This window comes from Hemibagrus wyckioides, linkage group LG13, assembly GCF_019097595.1.
Source record: "Hemibagrus wyckioides isolate EC202008001 linkage group LG13, SWU_Hwy_1.0, whole genome shotgun sequence".
NCBI classification, from domain to species: domain Eukaryota; kingdom Metazoa; phylum Chordata; class Actinopteri; order Siluriformes; family Bagridae; genus Hemibagrus; species Hemibagrus wyckioides.
The window spans coordinates 19453630-19478873 of NC_080722.1; the positions used below are offsets into that span (position 1 = coordinate 19453630).

The following is a 25244-nucleotide window of genomic DNA, read 5'->3' on the forward strand; positions in this document are numbered from 1 at the left end:
TCATCCAACACACACACACACACGATGAAAGCACAGCTGAAGTGAGGAGTGTCTTGATTATTAGGAAGTAGCACTTCAGAGGAAACTGTGGAGGCAGTTAGTTACAAACGACCGAGCAGAACAGCAGCACGTAAAAAGGGAAATGAATGAACTTCCTTAAATTCGTTCTTTCCAATCGTTTCTTTTCATACAAGAGATAAAATGAGGATAAAAAGGAACGAAAGAAAGAAGGAGATGGCGTGAAATACGCCTTTCCTCTCCTGATCACTCAGGCCCAAAGGATCAATCAGGAACAAATTAGGCCATGAACAACGTAACAATGACCGACTCCTCAAGAAGAGAGCGCTAGACTTGGCAAACCCACACCAAATAAAGGCTTCGAGTTCACTTGACGTTAAGATCGGACTGACTTATCCAGGCAGAAATGTGTTCACACACACACACACACACACACACAACAGAACACCATTGCTAGTGTGGTGATGTGATGGAGAAGACCTAGCTTTCATTAGTGGAGTGACATGGCTGATTAAGCATTTGCTGCTGAGAGCACGAACGAACGCACACACACTCGCACCCCTTTATGTTACGGCCTAATTGATGACTAGCAAATGTAGCTGCAGGGAGCACAAGACAATGACACACACACACACACACACACACACACACATACAGTGTAAGCTCAGTGAGTCAGCACAGCAGCGGACAGAGGTGAGGGAAAATCAATCTGAGCTTCGCCTCTGCTCTCACTTCTCATTTTATCTATAACCAATAAGAAGCCTGATGTTCCAGCGTGGTTTAAATATCTGATAGTTTGAATTGTTTAGAGTCTGATTTTCTTCATAATCACATGCTTTTGTTCTGATATGTACTGGAAACAATATACAGACTGACTGACTGCAGCATGCTCTCACTCATCCAGTAATGCAGCTCAGCCACTGCACAGCATCAGCTGCCATAAACACACTCCTGTCATAGAGCACCAATACTTTTTGCCCTGATCAATCTTTGTGGTCTTACTTGACGGATTTGTTGATAAAATTGGTGCGTAAGCTGGTATAAAGCTGAAACGTAGTCAGCGTGTGTCACGGGAACTTACTGAAAGTGATACAACATGAGGCGGATCAATGGTTTAGTCCTCACGTGCACATTTCCACCAATTCCCAGCACACGAGTGATTCTCTGAAATATTGTGATTCGTGGAAACGCTTTTCACTTTGAATCACGGTCATTTTCAGTGGCGCTGCTGATACACATAATGCCAAGAGGGACTTTGTGGATTAGGTAAAAAGAAAAACAAAAGGCTTTGCTGGCACGCTCTGAAAAGAAATGTTTTTCTCCTGTTTATCCCGGTCACTAATCCCCCCCCTTTGGAGCAGAATTTGAGTTTTCATCACAGCTCCGTTTTGCTCCGACACCCGGTTTGATCCTCAGCCTCAATGAGCCGCTTCGCTGGTTTTAATATGAGAAGTGTGCCAAAAGAGCCGAGACCTGGACGAGACCTGGCCAGGCACAGCAAAGTCACCCACCTCTCACCCATCATCTCCTCCTCCTTCTACTACTACTACTCCTCCACCCTCAAAAGCCACATGTCTGGAGTGAATGCTCTTTTGTTTCTCAGGGGTGCACTGGAGGAGTCTGGAGTGTGTACGGTTTTTATCTAATTTGATGAAAGTGGCGGCCGCTACAAACTGCAGACTGTACAGCGTTTAATTGGATTAGAGGCTGCAGAGGATGCTGCCTGTCAAATTAGGTCCTGAATGAGCCGTTCTTCACTGGCTGAAGGCGTGCAGCTTTTCTTTTCTTTTTCCCCAAATAGGCAAACTTGACGCAGGACTGCACCATTTACGGTAATCGAGCAAACAATTTGTAAGTAGGTCCATTTGATTTGTGTAACATTGGGAACCTTCGCTGGAAGATGAGCCTCCTCGGGGTTTAATAAAACTTCTCATCCAGTTTTGGAGCCTCTGAAGTCCTCGTGGACATTGTGATGGACCACGTGCTCTACAAAGGCGAGGCGTGATCCGTGCCTGCTCACCCACGGAGCTCTGGCGCTCTTCCCCTTCCCCAAGCTGGCACGGAGCTCTTGGCGATCGGCGAGGCGCGCCTAATCCACTTTTGATGAACTCTGCTAATGGACTCCCCGCTGTCCTTTATCTAAAGCGCTCGCTTTCTAGTCATGAATACTCCATAGACACGAGCCCTTCTTTACCACGCCCCTCACACGCAGCAGGAAGGCGGGGTTTCGGCCATAAATACCTCCTCAGCACCCTCAAACGGACAAAAAAATTTGTTAGATGGAAATGGCTCGACACAGCAGACCTTTCGTCATACGGGAAGCGTTTTCAGACGGTCGCCTGGACGTCAAAAACACACCCGATTGGAGCATCTCTGGACTCCGCCTTCCCGCAGAATGCGAGCGGAGAAGACGGCGTCTAGCCGCAAACGCCCGCGAGCGCCGGAGGATGCTGGGACTGAACGTCGCGTTCGAGCGGCTGCGCAGCGTCATCCCGCGCCTGCAGAGCGAACGGAGGCTCTCCAAATCTGAGACGCTGCAGATGGCACAGATCTACATCGGGACTCTGAGCGAGATGCTACAGGACAGAGCGGGATCTCCGGAAACGATGTCGGAAACGGAGAGCAGCGACGTTAAAGCGGAGGACAGAGTGGAAGAGGACTCTAGAGACTCAGAAATGTGCTGCGGAGGACACACCGAGGATCCGCTCACGCGGCATGAGCTCAAAGGAACGCTGAACTTTTGGGAACGGAGCAATGGCATGAAGTAGCAATGAGGCAATGAGATCTTTATATGTTGTATATTTTTGGAACTTTGTAGAAATGAAATTGAGCTGAGAATTGTACAGACAATAAAATATTAGGAGAAAATAAAAACCATTGTGGTGAATTGAAAGAGAAGTAATGAAAGTAACAACTTTTTATTCAAGTTAAAATTATATACAAGTAATCAAAGGCATTATTTTTGAAATTGGTACAAAGTGTCCAGGATCCTGTGGTTGGCTTTTGGACGCAGCTTAAATTTGACCTCAACAAAACTGAGAGGAAAAAAAAAAACCAAAAAGACAAAAACAAAAAAACCAGAAACAAAAATAAAAAACAAAAACAACAAACAAAAAAAAAAGCTGTATAAAATAAAAATAAGGTTCGATTCTGAAAAGTAGTCTATCATTCTAGATTTCCAAGAGCCAATATTTACAGAAATATGTACATCTGTGTGGTTCCATTCATTTCCAGAGTTAAGAGAACAGCGATGATTAGCGCACTGAACAGCCCTAACAGAACACACACATACACACACACACACACACGTTTCTGTAGAGGGACAAACGACCAACAAAAAAAAGGTTTGCAGCAGGCAACAAAAAGTAAACACACGTTTTGATAATACGCATCGATTCTAAAGTAAATAATAATAATAATAATAATAATAATAAAAACACCTTGTATGTCTTTTTCTGTACATCTAGATGGAGAATTCATTTCCAATGTTATCACAGAAGGAATAAACGCATCATGGATTTGTGTGAAAGTGTGAAGAGGGAAAGGGAAAAACATTAACACACAGAACTGGAACTGGAGGCGTGTTGTGAAGGTGTCTGTTAGGAAAGCGGGCATGGGGCAATAATAATAAAGTTATAAATTTTAAGGGCTTTATACTGACATTCACTTTTTATCATGCAGCGCCCTTAAATCCAAATAAATTATTTAATATATATTTAAAAAAAAAAAAAAAACCACACAAAAACAAATGATGAGAGGAGCTGAACGGAGCACTTGGCTTGTTCCTAACCGTGTGTTTTCCTCATCTGAGCACTTGGGACACAGCATAAGATCTTCCAGGTGTTATGTGGTTAAGCTGAGCACACCGTGCCCTCCTGTCGCTAGTCATGTAACTTCACACTGCCACGCGGTAATGATTAGCGCGTATGTGCTCGGATTCGTGTACTCATTCTGCGCCAGGTTTGAGACTAATATCAGGGATGCAAAACTCTAACCTGCTGAATTTACTGCAGGTTTAATTCCTGATCCTGGACCTGAACTGAGGAACTGCTCAGATTTATTCCTACACCGGCGTCGTATCGTTCGGCTTCCGACGGAAAATCGAGGTGAGTGACGGATTAATGAATGAAAAAGCGTGCGTGTTCCTCTAAGGCTGATTTGTGACGTGACATCATCAGAGCATAGCAACGATTGGGATCTTCAAAAGCAAGGAACAGGACTGCTGACGCCCAGCTGCTGGTGGGTCTCTGCATTCCTCTGTCTGGACAGGTGTGTGTAGATCTGTGTAAATGTGTGTGTGTGTGTGTGTGTGTGTGTGGACCTCCGCTCACACACTAGCAGTGCTCGAGGTAATCGATGACCCGAGAGATCGACTTCTGGCCTGTGGTGCCCACATCACACTGGAAATAAAAACACAATCCTTGGTTATACACACACACACACACACACACACACACACACACACACACACACACACACACACACACACACACCAAAGCTGAAAGGTATAGGAAGTACTCACAGTGAGATTCATGAAATTTAGGAACTTCTTCAGCATTTCTGTCATTATGGAGAAGTCACCTTTGGGAAGGTTCTCTCGCACAGTACTCACGTTCATCTGGAAGAGAGAACACAAACGTTAACATCTCTTCTTTTAACAAAATCCTAGTCCTCGAATAAACTCAAGTTTTTATCGTTAGATTTCTTCGCTATTTCTTCAGACAGTATAATTTAAGTTGGAATGAATAAGCATTCCTTTCAGCTTTTACGTGTTTAACAGCGAGTCTAGCAGATCTGACGCAGTCTCGCACCAAGTCTCATGTTTCCTTGACACAGAGTCTTCACAGCACTGAGTGGAGTCTCACTATTTTTTATTTATTTATTTTTTCTGCCTTTTTCCCTTTGCTTATTTAACCATTACTAAAGGTGAGATGTTAAACCTCATTCTACATCTCAGTTACACTTTCTAATTAGTGCTGTACTTACTGCAACTGCGAGCTATTTGATCAAAAAGAATGAGCTAAATATCCTTGATCCTGTTTGGCTTTTTATAATTCAGTGAACGCATGAGGTGGGGCATAATTTGTTTTTAATTAATAGGATTCCTGTTTTTCCAATTCCCCTCGTCTGCCAGACGACAGTTGTTTGCCACGATGACATCTCAGGCCTGACTGCACTGATAAATAAAGAATTAAGCCTAATCTCATTTCAAAGCAAATTTGCATGCGAAAGCTACGAGCGTACAGAAGATTTGATTAAAAAATGAAAACTACACGGCATCCAGGGCGGACGCGGGGCATTCGGAGTACACCGGCGCTCTGCAGAAGACGAGAATGAAACATTTACAAAGCATTCTGACATTTTCATCCGTCGAGATTCTGCTGTTGTCAGCAAATTATCCACGCACAGACAAACTGAAACGCGTCCAAATCATCTTTACACTGCCAACAATTAGATACGACTTTCTCTAAGTGTTTAACATGCGAAATGTTTTCCAGAGGCTATAAATAACACAGGCTCTGCACTGAGACACCAGGTGTTCGCATGTACTCGACATGGCTGCTGACACAGTTTTAAATGTTTTAACAATATTTCAGCTTTACTTTTGCACCAGCAAACATATATTTACATATTAGTCAGCTTATGCCGGGTTCACACTGCATGATTTTCAGTCATCCGATCACGGTTGTCTTCACACTGCACGACTATCTGAGGGAGCATTCAGTCTCTGCTGTGTTCACACTGCACGATGGATCAGTGACAGGAGCTTTCAAACTGCATGACTACACAATAGGAAGAATCGCAGACAACTCACTCTGGTCCGCAAACTGCGTTTCACAACCGAACGTACGAAATAAGAATAAAATAATGCAAAATCACACTTGAGATCTCACGCGAGACTGGAAATGTAACCCTGCAAAAATTTCACCACCCTAATGGTCAGTGCGGGGGAACAAGGATTGTGCGTTCTGCATAACTGACCAAATGAATAATTCTGCAATGTGCTGATGTGGCTGGTCAAGCAAATGTTCGTTTTATTTCTGTTTGATGCTATTGTAAAGCGTATTTATTCCGATATAACTATATTAAAGACATTTTTTTCCTGATAAAAACCTATAAACTCTATTAAACTATAATATTGTGCTCCATCCACAGCCATGCATGCTAATATTGTGGTCTATAACTCCTCCCCGAACTGACCGCTGTCCTGTATCTTGCTCTCTCTTTGGGTGTAGGTCATCACCGAGGTATTTTTCAGTCAGAACTCCTTTCACACTGCACGAGTCGCAGACAGGTCCAGATATTTAGCATGCCAAATATTTCATGGGCGTCGGTGACCCACCAGCGATTCTCTCAGATCGCATCTTTGGCAATTCTCACTGCGTGATTGTCACTCGTGTACACAAGCTCAGATTTGCCTTGATTTTGGGCATTTGTAGGCGACTTTGCAAAACGAGTCAGTGACTGAAAATCAGGGCCAAAATTGTGCAGTGTGAACTCACCATTAGGGGCAAAACTGTTTAAGGTGTTTTTGTTACAAGGACTTTAAGCCTATACAACACAATACATGTGTCTAAAATAGACACAATAGTGGTGGGGCTATGGATGGCACCCGAGTGTTTCTCAATGCTGATCATTTACATTTAAAGACTTAAATATCATTTCAGTATACAACAGAGATGAAGCTTAGCTTTTAGCGGGATCATTTAGCCATTTTATTTGTGCATCTTTAACACCTTGTACACCTTCTGATCACCTTCCACCACTGTGGAGATATACTGACTGTCCAACCTGCCAGTCACAAGTCCTTCATCTGTGGTGTGAAGAGAACGTACGAGTTTCCTGTCTGTTATAGACTTCAACCAGATATTGTTCTCAGAATCAGATTGCCACATCGATGAAACGAGGAATAAGTGGCTTGTCATGCAGCAGCTTTCTCTCTCACACACAGAAGAAAAGAAAAATGCTGAACTGCAAAAACATGAAAGTTCCTGAAGAACAAGGTAACAGCAACGGAATTGTGTACGCGTGCGTGCTCGTGTTCCTATACTTATCCATTATAACATCAAACACATATGATGTCCTTCCCAAGAGTCCTCCTACATTTCAATGCCTTTTTCAATGCAATTTCCATCAACAACTTAGAGGGAACACATAAAAGCTTTCATTTGCAGCAGTGTATGTGGAGTGTGTGTGTGTACTTACAGGACTTCCCTGGCAGAGGCAGCCCAAAAGCAGTGCAGTATATGAGGCCACGATGCTGTCTTCCATGTGCTTCCCTGCATGCTGGAGAGCTACAGACAGAAACAGTTCACAGGTCAAACTGAAACTGCCCTTTCTCTGAAAATGTTGCCAGTGTTTGCAGACTACAAAAAATCAACGTGTGCATGTGCATCATTTGGGCGTATGTGTTGGTTCTTCACCTTTGTTGAGGTCCAGCTCCTCTTCATCTTCATCTTTCTTCTTCTTCTGGTCATCTGTGCCCTTGTCCTCCGACGCCACCCACTGGATTTCACCGGACGTCTCCTGCCACTCCCCGCTCTGGTCCAATGCCTCTGTGGGCACGTCGTTGATGAAGTCATCCGTCTCTGCCTCAGCCAGGACGGCGGCGTGCTCACGCTGGAGGAACAGCTACACACACACAGTGTTACACTGAAATCAGATTTTATGATCACAACATGGAGGACATCATCACACTGAGAGACAAGGTGCTGCTCAAACAGATGCCAAAAAACCCTAAATAAATATATATAAATAAATACCTAGAGAAATAAATGTGTCCGTTACAGGAAACACCTTCCTGTGCAAAAACTAGCTAGCTGCTTGATGTAGATTTTATACAGGCTCTTAAAGCAACTCGTAGCCTAAACCTGTTAAACTGTTAGTTAGCAGATTCACTAGCTATGAATCTGCTAGATATGAGATGATAGCTAGAGGGTACCATAATCAATCCTTCTAATCATCTGTAACATCAACTGTCTTCTGCTGGTGCAAAAAAGTGGAAAAGTGACAGTATGCGATAAAAACTTTTCAGGATTCTGACAAACGATGGGATATTTTTAGAAAATAAATTCTAGTAACCAGGACAAACTGCTGAAGCTGGTTTGAGTCATAATGGATCCAGAAACTACCCCAGGAACACTGCATGTGACGCAGAATCAGGACAGCAGGAGCAGCTATGGAATTTATAGGTGCCAGGCCAGAACCCGGAGGAAATCTTCATTTATTTGCTCCCTCTGATTTGGTAACACACAGGATTAAACCCCACGTGTACTAATCATCTAAGCATAAACAATATGTAATCAATCTACTTGATTGCAACAAAAGGCGGTGTTAATTAACGTAACTCGGGTAATGAAAGTTTAACAAATGAAGTATTTTTAATTAATTATATTACAGACACGTCTTAAGCATTTTATGAGTTATTATTCCTATGTAATTGCCTAGCTAAGATACAAAACTGTAAAACATTAGTGAAAGAAAGTAATTACACATGTGTGTGGGTGTGTGTGTACACGTGACCAACCTTCACCAGAGCAGCAATGGCACTCAGTGAGCCCTCTGTGTTCAGCTCCTCTTTGTCTGACACACATATGGAGTCCCAGAGTTCGCCTCCATCCATCTCCATCTCCACCAGACAGTGTCTATTCCTCGCACTGTACTCCACCAGGTTGATCAGTAGTCCCAAACCCTACACACACAAAGTTCATTGCTCCATTAAACATTCGTTAATAATTAATTTTAAGTCACATGAATGTGTGTGCACTCGACTTGCTTGTATGATATAACCATCTTCACATGATCGTACACTGCTAGAAATATTTGAGTGGTGTTGTCTGATCAACTCACCAGCACTCTGATGTCGAATCGCTGCTCCTGTGGCAGATACTGAGGCACTCTGAGCACACAGTTCAGTGCGGTGATGATCAGGTCATCCTGCTCACCCGTTTTTGTGCTTCCCCATTCTAAACACAGTGAAAATTATCAGCAGATAATTTTGAATTTTTTATTTCTTCTGGCTGTGTACACAGTGCATGTTTCCAGCTCACCGTTGTCATGTGTGAGATTGAGCAAGACGCCAATGACTGCTCTCATGCAGTCCTGCACCGCTTTACCCACACTGCAGTGGGGCTGCGATGACCCTGACGAGCTCCGGCTCACATCCCGGCTGTAGCGCTGGATCATCTCCTCACAATGACGCAGGGCCCTGACACAGACACACGCAATTACACATAAAACACATGGAACAAACACACAAAGCTATTTCTAGAAACTGGGGGTATGTTTATTTTAAATGAAACACACAAAAGTGTTTGTGTGTGTGTGTGTGTATTTATATATATATATATAAACTTTGAGGACACTTGCTGCCTAATATATCCCACCCACTAACAGGTGCCATGATGAGAAGGGTGTCAATCACCTGTCACTGCTCAATGCTGCTACTGTCACGGCTATGCCTGATTGTTGTATGTATGTGTACATACACACAGACTGCAAAGTCTGTCCTCTATTAGACCCTGAGTCCTTACTGTAACGTGTGTGTGTGCGCGCACGTGTACGAGCATAAGGCCATGTGCTGTTTAACACAGACGGCTTCACATCAGCCGTTTCTAAAAAATGTGATTAGCATAACAAGGTCTTGTTAATTATGGAGAATGGTGGCGAGTGGGTTCATGTATTAGCGAGGTCCATATTAACACACATCAGAGTTTTTCTGGGCATGGAGAACTGAATGAGGGCCAGCTGAGGGATACTGTGCGTGTGTGTGTGTGTAACAGACTGACACAGGCCATGCTAGAGGGAAGCCGGTGGCTAATTGCATTAGCAGCGGAAGAGGTTCGCTAATCGATGTGACAACAAAGAGTCGATTCTATATAGGAAACTTTGCTGCCTGATAACTGTGGAAAATACAGAGACTGGACTTTTATCCTGCGTATCCGAAATTAATTTTCATGTCTCAGGGTAAAGCCCGAGGAAAATGATCCTGCAGCCGTCCAAGAATGACCCATTAATTTTCTTCTTAATACCAAATTCATGGCTGCTATAATAAACCCAATTCTCAGATCAAATGGGTTTAAAATTGAGGTCCCCTCTCTCTCCTGAAATTATGTCTTTACATTTACTTAGGGTTTATTTGTAACCACAGTGCATTAATATTTTATTTACTTACAAGAAACTTCAAACAACTCAATTTACTAAATAATTAACATGAACATAAACTGTGTTTAATGTGCAGGACCAGAGAGACAGTTTTACACTGTGTAGTCTAAGAACCTACAAATCTGCCAAACCAGAACAGGAATAACGCATGCACACACACACGGTTTTACAATAACCTTCAGGCAGCTCCAAGCACCTGGAGGATTGGTTTGATTATGTTTTGAATCTTACTCATTTTAATCATTGAAGCAACCATTTATCTAGAAGAATGACATTTCTTAAATCGACATAAGCCACGTCTTACTGATTTTAAACACTCAAAATATTGTAAAACTACTAGAATAGCACGAGCAGGAGGCAAAAATGCTCCCTAACTAGATCCGCCCTTCCGAAATGAAACAACGGTGAAATGTTACTGTGTCCTAGACATCACTGTGTGCTGATCATGGTGTAATAAAATCAATTACAGGGGCATGCTTATTCCAGACAGCATTGCAGTGTTTACGAAGTTTTATTTTTAACATGGCTGATAGAGAGGTAATTGAAGTTGTTCAGTTGTTTTTCCAACACTCCCTGCAGCTCTACTGAATTCCAAAAAGTTTATAATGAACCTCAGGGAGCTAAATCCAGACATTTCATAAACAGGAGCTGAATCACTCAAACCCAGTAGATACTTGGCACTGCAAAACCTTGGCAAGCTTTTAGCCAGTGTTCCTGCAGTGCTTTTTAGATGAAGCAGCAAACTCTGCTGTCTGTGTGTGTGTGTGTGTGTGTGTGTGTCCTGGTGCTCTTACTTAGCCGAAGAGACAATGAGTTGGGAGTCTTTGTAGGCAATCAGGTAGGCCTGGTTCTCTGGGTTGTGCACAGTGACCTAAAGACAGAAATAAATAAAAGAAAAAGTAGGTTAAGGTGAAGAACAGATTAAAACAGTGTGTGGTGCTGTGGTAGGACATTAACCAGTTGATTCGGATCCTATGACAGCAACATAATTAGAGCACTGTGATTTGAAGCTACACTAGTGTCAGAGCTGCTGTATTGGAAAAATAAACCAGCACCTTCTCTTCTGACCAATCACAAGCCAGAATCCAGCATTTGCCTTTTACATCCAATGCACATTACTAGAATCTTGGCAATCGACTGGATTTGTACACTGAACAGGCATAACATTATATTGTGTTGGTCCCCCTTTTGCTGCTAAAACATCCCTGACCCGTCATACACTATTTATTCTGACACCTTCCTATTAGAACCAGCATTAACTTCAGCAATTTGAGCAACAGTAGCTTGTCTGTTGGATCGGATCACACGGGCCAGCCTTCACTCCCCACATACATCAATGAGCCTTGGCTGTCCATGACCCTGTCGCCGGTTCACCACTGTTCCTACCTTGGAGCACTTTTGATTGGCCCTTGTCAAACTCGCACAAATGCTGTATCTATAGTACACTTGTCCTGTGTATGCCTTCACAGAAAATATTTTTTCTCTGTTGTTCAGAATTGAACTTCTTCAACTCTAAAGTATCTTTCGGTTTTCACAGTGTGTAGGAGTGTTACTTACACTCTCCAGAACGCGCAGACACCTCTCAGCACCCCACAGTGAGGCCACCAGATTCTCCTTATCATCCTCGCAGCTCAGGTTCTCCACACACTCTTTCACTGCAGGAGGTATGAGCATACAAAACAACTGTCACACACATTCCCCAGCCTGCTATAACTAGCCAGATTTATCACAGTATACTCAATGATTTACAGTCACTGCGAGAAAAGAAAAAACCCACAAAGGCAGCCGGAGAGATAAGGATAAGAGCTGCTGCATCCGCGTGTACTGCAATTGTGTATTTATACACGATAACTCAAGTCTAATACAAACCCAATATTAACAGATATTACACATTAAATGGAATAGATCAATACGATACCCAGGATCAGAATTTGGCTGATGGTGGCAAAAATAAATAAATAAATAAATAAATAAATAAGAAAGAAAGAATGGATTGAATCTGATCCTATAACAATGGAACTGTTTGAAATTGGGTTTGGAAAAGACTTTTTTTTGGGAAGTGTGAATGTTTAAACAGAAAGAGGACTGACTGCATTGTTCTGCTGGATGGGTATCTGTATCAGCTCATGCTCAAGGTGAGTATAAATAAAAGAAAGAGTGCCACCTTTATATATAATGACTGAAAAGATCTACACAAACCCTTATCTACGATGTGGTCCAGTCCTCCCAGTAACCGGAGCTCCTCTTTGAACCAGTCTCCCGCTCTTTTTGATGTTAGTGATAACAGCGTTTCCATGGCCAGATGCCCCGTCTGCACACACGCACACACACATTAAAACAATGCAAACTAAAGTACGCCATATGCATGAGGTTCATTTACTAGAGATGAATTATTTAAATAAACCTATGTGCCGGGCAATACACTACAGGTTTACTATACAGTGCTGCCGAGTTCTGGGTTCTGATTAGTCAGAAGGTGTTGAATAATTTTCTTTAACAGCAGCGCATCTGTAAATCACCAATATCTATTAATGCAATGTTCTATTACATTTTTGGTTTCTATAGCAACAGCTAAGGCTGCATCACTAAACACTGAGCAACACACTCAGAGGTCATGTATGCAGAAGAGGGCAGATAACAGTTTCCAGAGAGATATACACGACTGGAGTGCGCTGCTGTGACAGGGCTTTTAATATCTTTTTTTTCAAATGTACATATACTTTATTGTATTTGAGATCTTTCATGGGATTTAAAGACACGTGTCCAGAAAGAATACATATAGGCTCTTAACATTCAATTCACATTTAAAAACACATCTCTGTGTTGCATTCATTGTGATTGACGATCGCAGGGCAGACTGAACTTTATTCACTGTGCATTAAAGCACAAGATAAAGTTACACTTCTTCATTTTAGAATTTAGAAACCTTCTACTGCAAGATTAACCGCAAGCATAATGTGCGATAAGTGGTACCGTGATGTTCTCCAGGTCAAGGTGCTTGTTGTGCACCGTCTCGCAGAGCTTGCGGATCCGCTCCTTCACTTTGCTCATCTCCTTGGCGGAAAGATGGCTGTCTGCTGTTTTGTCTTGCTCGAGCTCCAGCAGGCGAATCATCAGCTCCAGACTGGCCCGATCCAGGTCCATGTTCAAACGGTCGCGACTCAAGATGTACATCAGGGATGCCGTGCATAGAGCGAGGTTCTGTTAACGTGAGCGTGTGTGAGAGAGTGAGAGGGAAAGAAAATGTAAAACAGGATATGGTGTCCAAAAAAAAAGAGACACACAAACTGGAGTGTGAATCAGGTTAGCTGGATTAAAGGCTCCGTTTCTGTTCTTCTAATAATTTCCCCTAATCACAGTGCGTCTTTTTTTAACGGTAGTATTTTTATTCCATTGCCTATCACAGTTTGCTCACTTGTGTTTGTTCTGCTTTTTATCGGGTCTCTGATAGAATCAACTCTTATTCGAGGTCCATGGACTCATTAGCATTAGAGAAAACACAACTCCAGCTCTGGGGATGATTAAAACACTAGGGAATGCTAATCACTCTCAGGAAGTCAGTGTGTGCACAGATAACCTTACAGCACTCCATAGCAGGCAGAGGTCACATTGTTGACTTCTAAGCCCTTATACGTAGGTTGTAATTCATTTTGGATCGAATAAAACACTTAAGCATGTGCGGTTAAAGGCCAATAATCAATTTTCTATTTCTCTTACATGACAGAAATTTGCCCACGATTACAAACATAAATTAAAATCAGACAAATAATGTGGAGGAATGGCCATGAGCCAAACAACTGATTTAAGACTGGTGTGTGATGGTCTTACAGGGTGCTGGGGGGCATCATTGAGGGTCTTAAAGACTTGTGCCACTTTGCCCCGGGCCCTCAGGTGCATGCGGAAGCTGGGAAGAGCGCAGCGTGTCGCCAGGCTTATAACACTGCAGACACACACACACGTTCAGATCCATCACTTAGATAATCCATTAGTATTCATCATCATCCATCATCCTGTCATGGTGGTGAAAGTTTCTCTCTCTTTCAGATTACCTAAGGCAGCGAGTGTTGAGAGGCTGGCCGCTCTTGAGGCCTGTTGCCAGGTACTCGAAGTCGTCCGTGAACTCCTGGTTCTCTCCGAACTCCACCACATCGTTGAAGTGCTTTACGTGCTGCACCACTGTATATAACTGCAGAACAGGAATAGAAAATCTTCCTCTAAGGCAAAGCACTTATGATACACATTAATGTCTTAAGGTGACAAGGTGTTCCATCTAGGTGAAGTTTATTTAAATTGCAATAAATGGTATTTAACTTTGAAAGTGATAGACATTTTGAGTCTGCAGTGTAAATCTGTGATTACATGATGGAATGGGTATCTCCCTCACCTCTTTGTGCTCTTTCCGGCATTTCAGTGCAGTGACGACGTCCTGGTAAGGCTCAGTGGGCACGGTGACCGATTTGGTAACTTTTGGCGGCAGGGGCGGAGTCTTGAACACACCCTCGTCTCCCTTGTGCGAGTTCGACTCTTTACTGCTACCAGAAGTGGCCTGAAAGGGGAAGGAGGAGAGGTGAGAGAATGAACACACTCAACACTGTGAATCCAGCACACATTGTACACTGTCTGGAGAGAAAGAAAGACAGGCCAGAAAACACAAAGAAAGAAAAGGAGTGAGTGTGATATGCACACAGCTCTCGGAGTAGGGGTAAGTGTTTACATAACAGTGGTAGAAAGACTGAACGCAAAACACAGAAGAAGCAGGTGTATAGAGAAGCCTATACCGTGTGTGTGTGTATGTGTGTGTGTGTGTGTGTGTGTGAGACTGACCGGAGCGGCCTGTGATGCAGATGGAGGAGGAGGAGGCAGCTCTTCAGTTTCTGGTTGGTTCCAGTGTCTTGCATTATACACAGCTTTAGTAGGAGACTGCAGAGACAAACACACACAGTCATTTTAACACACAACTGGAATTAAGCTGCTCGACATCACACTCTGCAGACCTTACACAGGATCACTATTATTTTTTTGTGTATCAGAAATGTGAAGTTCTCCAACTCACAGGCCTTAAACAATAAGATTAAATTGGGGCAAAAATCCTGTCTGTATTTCCATTAGAGTGAACACAAGACCATGTGATTCCTGCCTCAAGGGGCTGGTATTAGCGCTTGTTGCTGTTCACATTTGACCACTAGGTTCAATGATACATGTAATACAATAATAAGTCTATGGCACTAACTGAGGCAGTAAAGCACGTTGCACCACCATTACAAAACAAGACATTTTTTTCCTAAGTCCATAGATCAGTTTTGGTGCTAAGAAGTAAGAGCAATCTGAATGTTTGTTTTTAATTAGAATGAGACACAAAAGGATTAATAGTGCAGGACAAATTTATCAGTGCAACACAGACACTGCCAGCTCTTGCAGAACTCACTTTAAGGATTAAGCACAAACCAGTAAATGAAACAAATCCAAGTCTCAACAATTTCAGCATTAACACAAACATAAAGCCTGGCATACTTTAAGATGCACAGTGGAGCTAAAGGAGCTTTTTTCTGCATCCCTGAGTCTATTATTTTTCCTTGTCTCCCCTCGAAATGAGTCTCTAATTAAAACTCATTAAGGAGGCTCTGCATCCTCCTGCCTCGTTTGAATGTGCTGAGCTCAGAGGTCATTAAGAGTCAGGAGAAGAGCAGAGAGGAGGAACTGCTGCGGGAATAACAGCGGAAGCGGACGCCAGGACCACTCAAACAGTGGGAACTGACTGAAGATGGGCTGCCAAGTTAGGCACAATGAGGTCAGCAGGGGGAGAAAAGAACAACCTGGCAACCGCAGTGGGATTTACACCCAGCAGACCTGCAGCTGGGTTATTAAACACCAATGAAGAGAGGCACAGGAGCGGCTTGGCCCCACAAGTGCCGCTCCGTGGGAGGCCGGTTTCATTTGCACTAATTAACTAGCTCTCCTCAAGTGCCTTTCATGGGCTGCAGTGATTTGGAATACACCCAAATTTGATCCACGCCTAGCCAGGAAGGTTAGCGTTAGTCAACCCTGTCACCCCCCATTAGCTATACTCCAATATTGATATGGGGCACAATTATGCACATGCCAGAAATCATTTAAACAATAAATACAAATAAAACAATGGGTGTGGTGCTGTTTTGGGGAAATAATCAACAACAGGATGATGTGATGATGCAGAGTTACTGTCTAAGTAACTGTAAGTTCCTCTAACAGCACGTGCCAAAGCGTTTTATTCCTCTTACCCATTACTTAATTAAACACCATCACTATTCTTTTATCCGTTTGAAGCATGTAATGCTTTCAGCTGTATCAGTTGTCTTGAATGTATTTATGTACTGTGAAATTCTGAATTAATGGCTTGTGCATCGCCAAACATCACTTGCTAAAGAGCAACCACCTGTGTGGTACTATATTAATACTGTAATCCTAGCAAATAGGGCTGCACATAAAATGGAAGAAAACAAATAAAAGAGCATCCAAATGAATTAAATGCTTTTAAACCGAGCATAAAATTGAATAATGAAGCACTAAAGTCTGAAGGAGATAATGGTCACGTCAACGCTTCTGCCTCAGTTTGAAGGAAAGCAGCAATAAACATGAAGAATGGAGCAGAACTGTAGACCAAGGACGAGGGAAAAAAAGCTGAAGAGCAATGCTTTTCTACTTCTTTTTTTTTTTTGTGAGAAAGGCGAATCTGATAGTTATCAAGACATCACTTTACAATGTCTTCACAAACACAAACCACCCTTAATCTGCTTGTAACGTATTACACTTGCAGCAGAAACAGAAGGCTGATCGATATTTTAATCATGGTGATTAGCCTGATGGAGGTTAAATCTGAGAGCTTTACCCGTTTGGGTCCACTGAAGATCCTCCTGCTGCTCTCCTTGGCTTTCTCCTGAGGTTTGACTTGAGGCCTCTTTGTCACCTCAGGTGTGGTGCGTGAGTTTACCTCAGGCATCTCCAGAGGATCTTCATTTCAACAACAACAAAAAAGATACATAAATCTCTCAGGATACAACAAAGACAAAAAATGTGGGGCTTACTTTTAGTTCCCTCAGGTACTTTAACACTTCCCCCTAAAAGTGAAATAATGATGGAGAAAATAAAGAAGTAAAAATGATATTCCCACAAATCATAAATCACGCTCAGTAAAAGGGTACCAGAGGAAAGCAATTAACCCTGAGATAATGGATAAAGCCTGCTGAGGAAGGACACACACACACTTCACCCTGCAACACACCAAATAGCGGTAATAAATCCCCTGGTAATAATCTGAGTGATGTGTACAGATCCGTCTTGATAAGAAAGTTCATGAAAGTTGAAGGTAATTTGGGACCTGAAACTAAGAGTAAATGGTCAGAAGCCGGCTATGTAAGCTCACTCTGTGGGTGCTTTCACATCACACTACAGAGTCTGGATTCTGAGGCGAGGGATATGACTGAATCTGAGATGAGATTTAATGTTCTCTGATTGATTTGTGATCCACTGAAGGATCCTTTTTGAAGGATAATGCAGAGAAGAATCAATCTCCATCATTCCCTTTTATACCAACCGGATCATAACACCCCTAGCCATGTTGACGCTGCAGTTATACCACATCAGTGTGCGTGTATGTGTGTGTGTGTGGGCACACTGACCTCCCTTGAGGCAGAGTTTCTGACCTGTGCTGCTGTTCTCCTGAGATGGTTTGGGTCGAGAAAAGTCTACATTAGCCACTCTGGAAACTTCAGCTGGTACGTTGGCCATCCTCTTGGTCTTCCTCGGCCTGTCCTCGTCCTCGTCCTCGTCCCCGTCACTGTCGCTCAGCTCGTCAAAGCCGAAGTATTTGATCTTGTAGTTGGAGCTGCCTGAACAGACGGGGTCTCCTTCTGCAAAGGGAGCGTCTCCGTCGTCAAAACCAAAGAGATCCAGCTTGCTCTCCTTTTTGGTCTTGCTCTGTGTGGATCTGGACCTGATAAAACCAAAATAAACACAGCACTGTAAAGAAAATTGTTCTGGATTCTGAGATACATGTGCATACATATCCATCTCTCTCTATAGAGTTTCTGTTGCGTTACCTGGCAGGTTTGGTCTCGGGCTCAGCTTTCTTCCTTAGCCTCCCGGCCTCTCCCGGATCGGCCGCCTGGGCGTTTGGCGTGTACTCCTCCATTCCCCGCTCCATGGAGTCCTGAATGGTGACGTTGCAGGCAGACATACTGGACGGGTGCAGTACCGTATAGTCCCTCGTCCTGCCCCGGCTCTTTCCTTCACCGTCACCGGTCTTCGTCGATCCCGCACTGTCGCTGTTCGATGTGCCTCCAAAGGCAGATGGCTTGCTTTTGTTAGGTCTGCAGTACGTCCTGCAGTTGGAGGTCCTGAGCAGCGACTGTGAGTGGTCTTCTGATTCTGAAGGTTCCATAGGAAGATCCAGGTCTCCCTGGCCAACCTCGATGACACGGGTTTCGGCAAGGGGTTTGGTCAGGAGGCTGCTGCCAAAGGTCCATGTGCTAGAGGGTGGGTCTCTAGAGGCTGAGAAAGGCGACGTGGAGCGAGACCCCAGTCCGACAATAGCACCCCATGCGTCAAACGAATCCTTGTCTTCGGATTTTTCTGACTTCAGGGTGGTGGTCTGGGCGAGCGGTTTGCGGTCGCTCTCTGAAGCATTTTTGTACCACGAGTAGCTGTGACGTTCCGAGTTTTCACTGGACCAGCTGTGGGTCTTGCCTGATAAGAGATACACAAGCAACAATTTGTTTGTGATTTTCTGAAATTGTGCACTGGAAAGTCTCCCGGACCACAGACACTCTCTGCATTAAACACGCGCTGTAACTGTAACTAAATTGAAATGTAAATTTCATTAGCAGGAAAACGCATTGATTTAAAAAGAAAAATACAAAGGAATAAATTGGTGTCTCTATACAGGCTCACAGCCCCTCGAAGACAAACATTTACTCTGATCAAAAAATACACACAAACACAAAGTGCTTTTAAGAATGATGATAACTCTACCCAGTCAAAACATGTCATCACTGCCGGCCTAAAAACAGAAGGAATGTCTTCGAGGGCACAGCAACTGCTAATCTTTCCAAGCTGGAAAAATAAAGCTGAATAATACACCTCAGAGGTCAGCGCTTAAGTGTAACTGTCTTGAAGAAAGCACAAAACAACAATTACTGCCCAGAGAGTCAAAACAGTCATGCTGGGGAGGCAGTCTGACTCACACTAAAGTACAGCCTAAAATTCTACACAAACCTGTCACATGTATTGTGTGCATGTGTATATATATATATATATATATATATATATATATATATATATATATATATATATATATATATATATATATATATATATATATATATATATATATATATATATATATATATATATATATATATATATTACACACACAGTTCACAGTCCAGATTTTAGTTTTGTAAATTTCCTGACCTTTTTTTTCTGCTAAACGCTGACCTTGTAACCAGCGTTTTTTTTTTTTTTTTAGGTAATACCTGGTCACACCCCACTCCTTTTTTCTACTAATCACTGCTGTTTTTATGGCACACAAACACACAAGTGTATATATACACAGTATCTCACAAAAGTGAGTACAGCCCTCACATTTTTGTAAATATTTTATTATATCGTTTCATGTGACAACACTGAAGAAATGACACTCTGCTCCAGTGTAAAGTAGTGAGTGTACAGCCTGTATAACAGTGTCAATTTGCTGTCCCCTCAAAATAACTCAACACAGCCATTAATGTCTAAACTGCTGGCAACAAAAGTGAGTACACAAAAGTGGAAATGTCCAAATTGGGCCCAACATGTCAATATTTTGTGTGCCCACCATTATTTTCCAGCACTGCCTTAACCCTCTTGGGCATGGAGTTCACCAGAGCTTCACAGGTTGCCACTGGAGTCCTCTTCCACTCCTCCATGATGACATCACAGAGCTGGTGGATGTTAGAGACCTTGCGCTCCCCCACCTTCTGTTTGAGAATGCCCCACAGATGCTCAATAGGGTTTAGGTCTGAAGTCCTGGCCAGTCCATCACCTTTACCCTCAGCTTCTGTAGCAAGGCAGTGGTCGTCTTGGAGGTGTGTTGGGGGTTGTTATCATGTTGGAATACTGCCCTGCGGCCCAGTCTCCGAAAGGAGGGGATCATGCTCTGCTTCAGTATGTCACAGTACATGTTGGCATTCATGGTTCCCTCAATGAACTGTAGCTCCCCAGTGCCGGCAGCACTCATGCAGGCCCAGACCATGACACTCCCACCACCATGCTTGACTGTAGGCAAGACACACTTGTCTTTGTACTCCTCGCCTGGTTGCCGCCACACACGCTTGACACCATCTGAACCAAATAAGTTTATCTTGGTCTCATCGGACCACAGGACATGATTCCAGTAATCCATGTCCTTAATCTGCTTGTCTTCAGCAAACTGTATACGGGCTTTCTTGTGCATCATCTTTAGTAGAGGCTTCCTTCTGGGACGACAGCCATGCAGACCAATTTGATGTAGTATGCAGTGTATGGTCTGAGCACCGACAGGCTGAACCCCCACCCCCTTCAACCTCTGCAGCAATGCTGGCAGCACTCATACGTCTATTTCCCAAAGACAACCTCCAGATATGACGCTGAGCACAGGCACTTAACTTCTTCTGGTGGACCATGGCAAGGCCTGTTCTGAGTGGAACCTGTCCTGTAAAACTGCTGTATGGTCTTGCCCACCATGCTGCAGCTCAGTTTCAGGGTCTTGGCAATCTTCTTATAGCCTAGGCCATCTTTATGTAGAGCAACAATTCTTTTTTTCAGATCCTCGGAGAGTTCTTAGCCATGAGGTGCCATGTTGAACTTCCAGTGACCAGTATGAGAGAGTGTGAGAGCGATAACACCAAATTTAACACACCTGCTCTCCATTCACACCTGAACATCAACAAGTCACATGACCCCGGGGAGGGTAAATGGCTAATTGGGGCCAATTTGGACATTTCCACTTAGGGGTGTACTCATTTTTGTTGCCAACGGTTTAGACCTTAATGGCTGTGTTGAGTTATTTTGAGGGGACAGCAAATTGACACTGTTATACAGGCTGGACACTCACTACTTTACATTGTAGCAGAGTGTCATTTCTTCAGTGTTGCCACATGAAAAGATATAATAAAATATTTACAAAAATGTGAGGGCTGTACTCACTTTTGTGAGATACTGTATATATACGCTTGTGTGTGTTTGTGTGCCATAAAAACAGCAGTGATTAGTAGAAAAAAGGAGTGGGGTGTGACCTGGTATTACCTAAAAAAAAAACTGCTGGTTACAAGGTCAGCGTTTAGCAGAAAAAAAGGTCAGGAAATTTACAAAACTAAAATATGGACTGTGAATTAAGATAATCCATTACTCACTGCTGTAACTTCTCATTAAATATATTATAAAATGATATGAATGAAAGATTCCAAATAAAGCAATGATATAAAATGATGTAAAGTCGCACTGATAAACAACATGCTGCTTCATTTTCTTACTACGAACCTAGTTGCCGTTTTGATATTAAAGACATTCTGGATTATCTGTTTAGCAGCATGGAAGATAAGATCCTTCACTGAAAGATGTTTCATTGCTCTGCTCTGAAGTCGGACAGAAGGTCATTTTGTTCATCTTAAAGCTGCAGACTCCACGATATCCCAAAGACATTTTAATCATCCGACCTCATAATATCGGAAATCACAGGCTGATTCCAAGTATCTATCAATTCCCCCAAGCCTGATAGGGATCTGGACAACAGAAGGTGTAGTAGAAATGTTAAAAGTTTGCTTTGCTTCGGTATACTTATATAAATACAACTTGGGCTGAAATCTAAAATAAGACTGCTGAGCCCACCTTAAATCCTCTTCTTTAACATCAACACCACTTGTGTGTATGCCTGTGTTCTGAAACTGTGTTCCAGCTAATCGGCGACTCAATCGGCCAGATAATTATCTCACACCCCGGAGAGGAGGCAAACTGAAATACCAGTTGTGGTGGAGCGGAAATGTAAAATAAGCCCAGGAGAAACCCATTTGTGGGTCTGCTGGGCTCCGAGGCCTTTGGGCGCCCAGCCTTTTTTAAAACGTCAGTTTGGAAGCAAGAAGGCTTGAAGTCATCTGAGTGCTAAACTGGGTAACATCTCTCATTCTAAAGTAAGTACCACAAGTGTTCGCATCTCATTTCAAACCACCAACATGAGTGAAATACAGTGATTGTGATCAAACCAATCGTCTAACAACACACGTGCTTGAAATAGTTTTCTCTCAAATATCTCCATCTATGCTAATTACTATGACTGCTACATGAGACCAGGCTCAAAGCTGACCCGAACTGTGCGCTCTGTGCATCACCAGCGCCAAAGCAGCCAGCTGCCGGTGTTCTGACCAGGAGAGAACCGTCAGGTTTTTCTCTGTAGTGGTTAATTAACGCTGATGCGCTTATCACACACTGCCGGTGCTGTGGGTCTGAGCCTGCTGTCACCTGCAACCCTGTAACGCTGCCAAACATGCCACTTCCTGTCAGGAAAATGTCACTGAGCGTTTCGGGACAAGTCTGATGCTCCCAGAGGGGGCGCTGTGTTTGGGTCTGATCTACAACAGCTAACTGTCACTCATTCCTAACAGCCATAGGGAGGGAAAAACACACACACTGTCTAAATGACAGCACATTTTAAAATAATCCAAATATTAATATAAAGTTTTTATTTAAATGGATTGACATTTACGAGCAGTAGATCTTCACTACAGCAGATGTAAAGCATGCTGCATCACACAATCCGCTCCAAACTACGTTCGGCTGATACACTTGCGCCCAGTTGTTCAACATTTAACCCAGCTATTTCTACATTTTTCCAACTTCCTTTAACAAGCATGTCTTTAAACTCATACAGCTATTTAGACTTTTACATACAATAGGAAGCTTTATGATGTCATCTGATCTCTAAATCAGACATGTGATTCCATCCATCTCTTGGATCACCATTTATTTTTTTTCCAGTATTGTGCATGCTGTGGTGAATCAATAGAGGTTTTGATGTTTCTCACTCAGTGCAGTTCTTAACCTTAAGTTAAATATAACACACTTCATACCTGATGTGGAGCTGCTGAAGAACTTCCCTGAGTCCTCCGGTACCCGAACGGCACTCTTCTCCCCACTCAGCATGGACGAGGTGCGGTGCAGGGGCCGGCTGGGTGCCGCCGCCTCCACGCTGGCAGGCTGGTTCACTCTGCTGTTCGGCTCCAGGGTCAGACCGGCTTCTGCAGAGCCCAGCTTGGCCGGGGACTTGGACAAGTTACGTGACGACACTGGCTTTGACTCGTCGTCGCTGTCGAAACCGAACGGGTCCTCTGACCCGTCGTCCTCCGCCATCTTAGGCTTCTTGGTCCGGTCCGGTCGGTCGGCCTTCATGCCGGGTCTTTTGGAACCCAGCTGGGCTTTGTAAGTGGTCTCTCCCCATTTGGTGCTAAGCGTGGCACGCTTATTGGACAGAACCTCGTCGAACTTGGACGTCCCGTCTCCCGCCTTGCGGCTGTAGGTTTTCACGATTCGAGACGTCATTGTGAAGACCGTTTCATATTCTCTACACAGAGAAGGAAAGACAAAACACCACCACAAACAAATTCATATTACAGAAACATCCCGGAGCTGATGGAGAAATTTCAGCTCCCTGTTTAGTAAACAAAACGTCACAGAAACATCTACAACACCTTATTTGACACTAGTTAGCAGCTTTAACACTCAACACACATCAGCAACGGGGTCTAACGGCAGCTCAGGACACACACACACACACACACACACACACAAGACTTCACAAATGAAGCCTATATTATTAAGAACACCAGCACAAAGTTAGCGATGAGGACCAACAGCTACACCCAGATTTAAGCAGAGAAATCCCGGTCTCTAGCGACCAAGGGCAACTCTTCGGATACTGTACTCGAAAACATTATTGTTGTTTTAGAAAAAAAAACATGGCTAGCTAACCACGGCCATGCTAAAACGACTCGGCTAACTTCAGCGCTTATTAGAAGTAGTGTTTAGCTACAGCTAGTTAGCTTTGTTTAGCTAAATCCGAGCTTGTTAAACTCCTGGAAAAACACCGAAGGTAAAAACACAAGGCTATTTTCCCGCATCGAAATATTAAAATATTATCAAATATCCATTGTTTAGTTCTACACCGATTCTCCGACACAGGGGAAAGGCGACAGGAGTCAACGACATTCCATTTTTTTCCCCCCTCAACAAGTACACACAAACCAGGCGAGCTTGTAAAAACATGCTAGCGGCTAATTCATTAGCTCCTTAGCCTATTAGCTAGCTGTGTATGAAGTTAGCCAACTTTGCCCGTAGCTATGTATTTGTGCTACAACTCCACGAGAATGTATCGATCAGTCTTTATATCGTTAACGAATCCTAATATACCGAGGTCGAATACACAATTTTTTTAAAAAATGACCACTGCGCTCAGCTTTATAAGTTTGCGAGGCTCTCGCGCGCTAAGCAGGTAGCTTAGCATTAGCTGAGCTCGCGCTACATTACCCAACTGTCAGTCGCGCGACGGGCCTCCTGCTCCAGATCTCGGGTTCTGCACAATATAAACAAGAAGAAACTGCTCCCCAAAACCAGTCTACAGAAAGCTCCCGGGAAAGGAACGGCGAGTCGGTAAACTGTACAGAGGCGAACCGGCTCAAATACCGAAATATTACAACGTACTATTGCAGTTTTTTAAAGCAGCTTTCTCAGTCGATTGTATCGATTCTTCAACACCGACGGCCTCCATTCGAGTTCCTCCCTCCTTTTTTGCCCTTTCGCTAGCAACGTCAACCGTCATCACGCTCCACATCCAAATTTGTCCAATCACCGTCCTCGAATCGGTATCCGAACAATCTGATTGGCTGGATGAAATGTCAGTTAAGCTTGAACGGGGTGCATTCGAGAAACACGTACACGTATTTTCCATTGTACATTGGGAAGTGTAGTCCACAAAGAATGTAAATAACCCCGTAAATCCGTCCGAACAGATTTGATAGACTATC

General features: G+C 43.3%; 2 protein-coding genes across 3 annotated transcripts; one reads left to right on the forward strand and one right to left on the reverse strand.

The window, feature by feature from the left end:
- Positions 1-2303: 2303 nt before the first annotated feature.
- atoh1c (atonal bHLH transcription factor 1c) lies at positions 2304-2786 on the forward strand. The gene has a single exon (XM_058406371.1). The coding sequence runs from the start codon at positions 2304-2306 to the stop codon at positions 2784-2786; it is 483 nt and encodes a 160-aa protein (XP_058262354.1).
- A 134-nt stretch (positions 2787-2920) lies between these two features.
- waplb (WAPL cohesin release factor b) lies at positions 2921-25021 on the reverse strand. 2 transcript variants are annotated; one of them, XM_058406578.1, is made up of 20 exons: positions 24922-25021; positions 23295-23785; positions 18258-18903; positions 17862-18151; positions 17048-17169; positions 15007-15102; positions 14567-14728; positions 14232-14368; positions 14011-14122; positions 13156-13383; positions 12382-12493; positions 11740-11837; positions 10977-11053; positions 9069-9226; positions 8869-8984; positions 8546-8710; positions 7443-7650; positions 7225-7313; positions 4541-4636; positions 2921-4418 (listed from the first exon to the last, which is right to left on the reverse strand). In XM_058406578.1, the coding sequence occupies exons 2-20, from the start codon at positions 23761-23763 to the stop codon at positions 4353-4355; spliced, it is 3447 nt and encodes a 1148-aa protein (XP_058262561.1). In that variant the 5' UTR covers positions 23764-23785; positions 24922-25021; the 3' UTR covers positions 2921-4352. The 2 variants fall into 2 exon arrangements, with proteins under 2 accessions (XP_058262561.1, XP_058262560.1); XM_058406577.1 differs by having other exon boundaries at positions 17838-18151.
- Between the last annotated feature and the right edge of the window lie 223 nt (positions 25022-25244).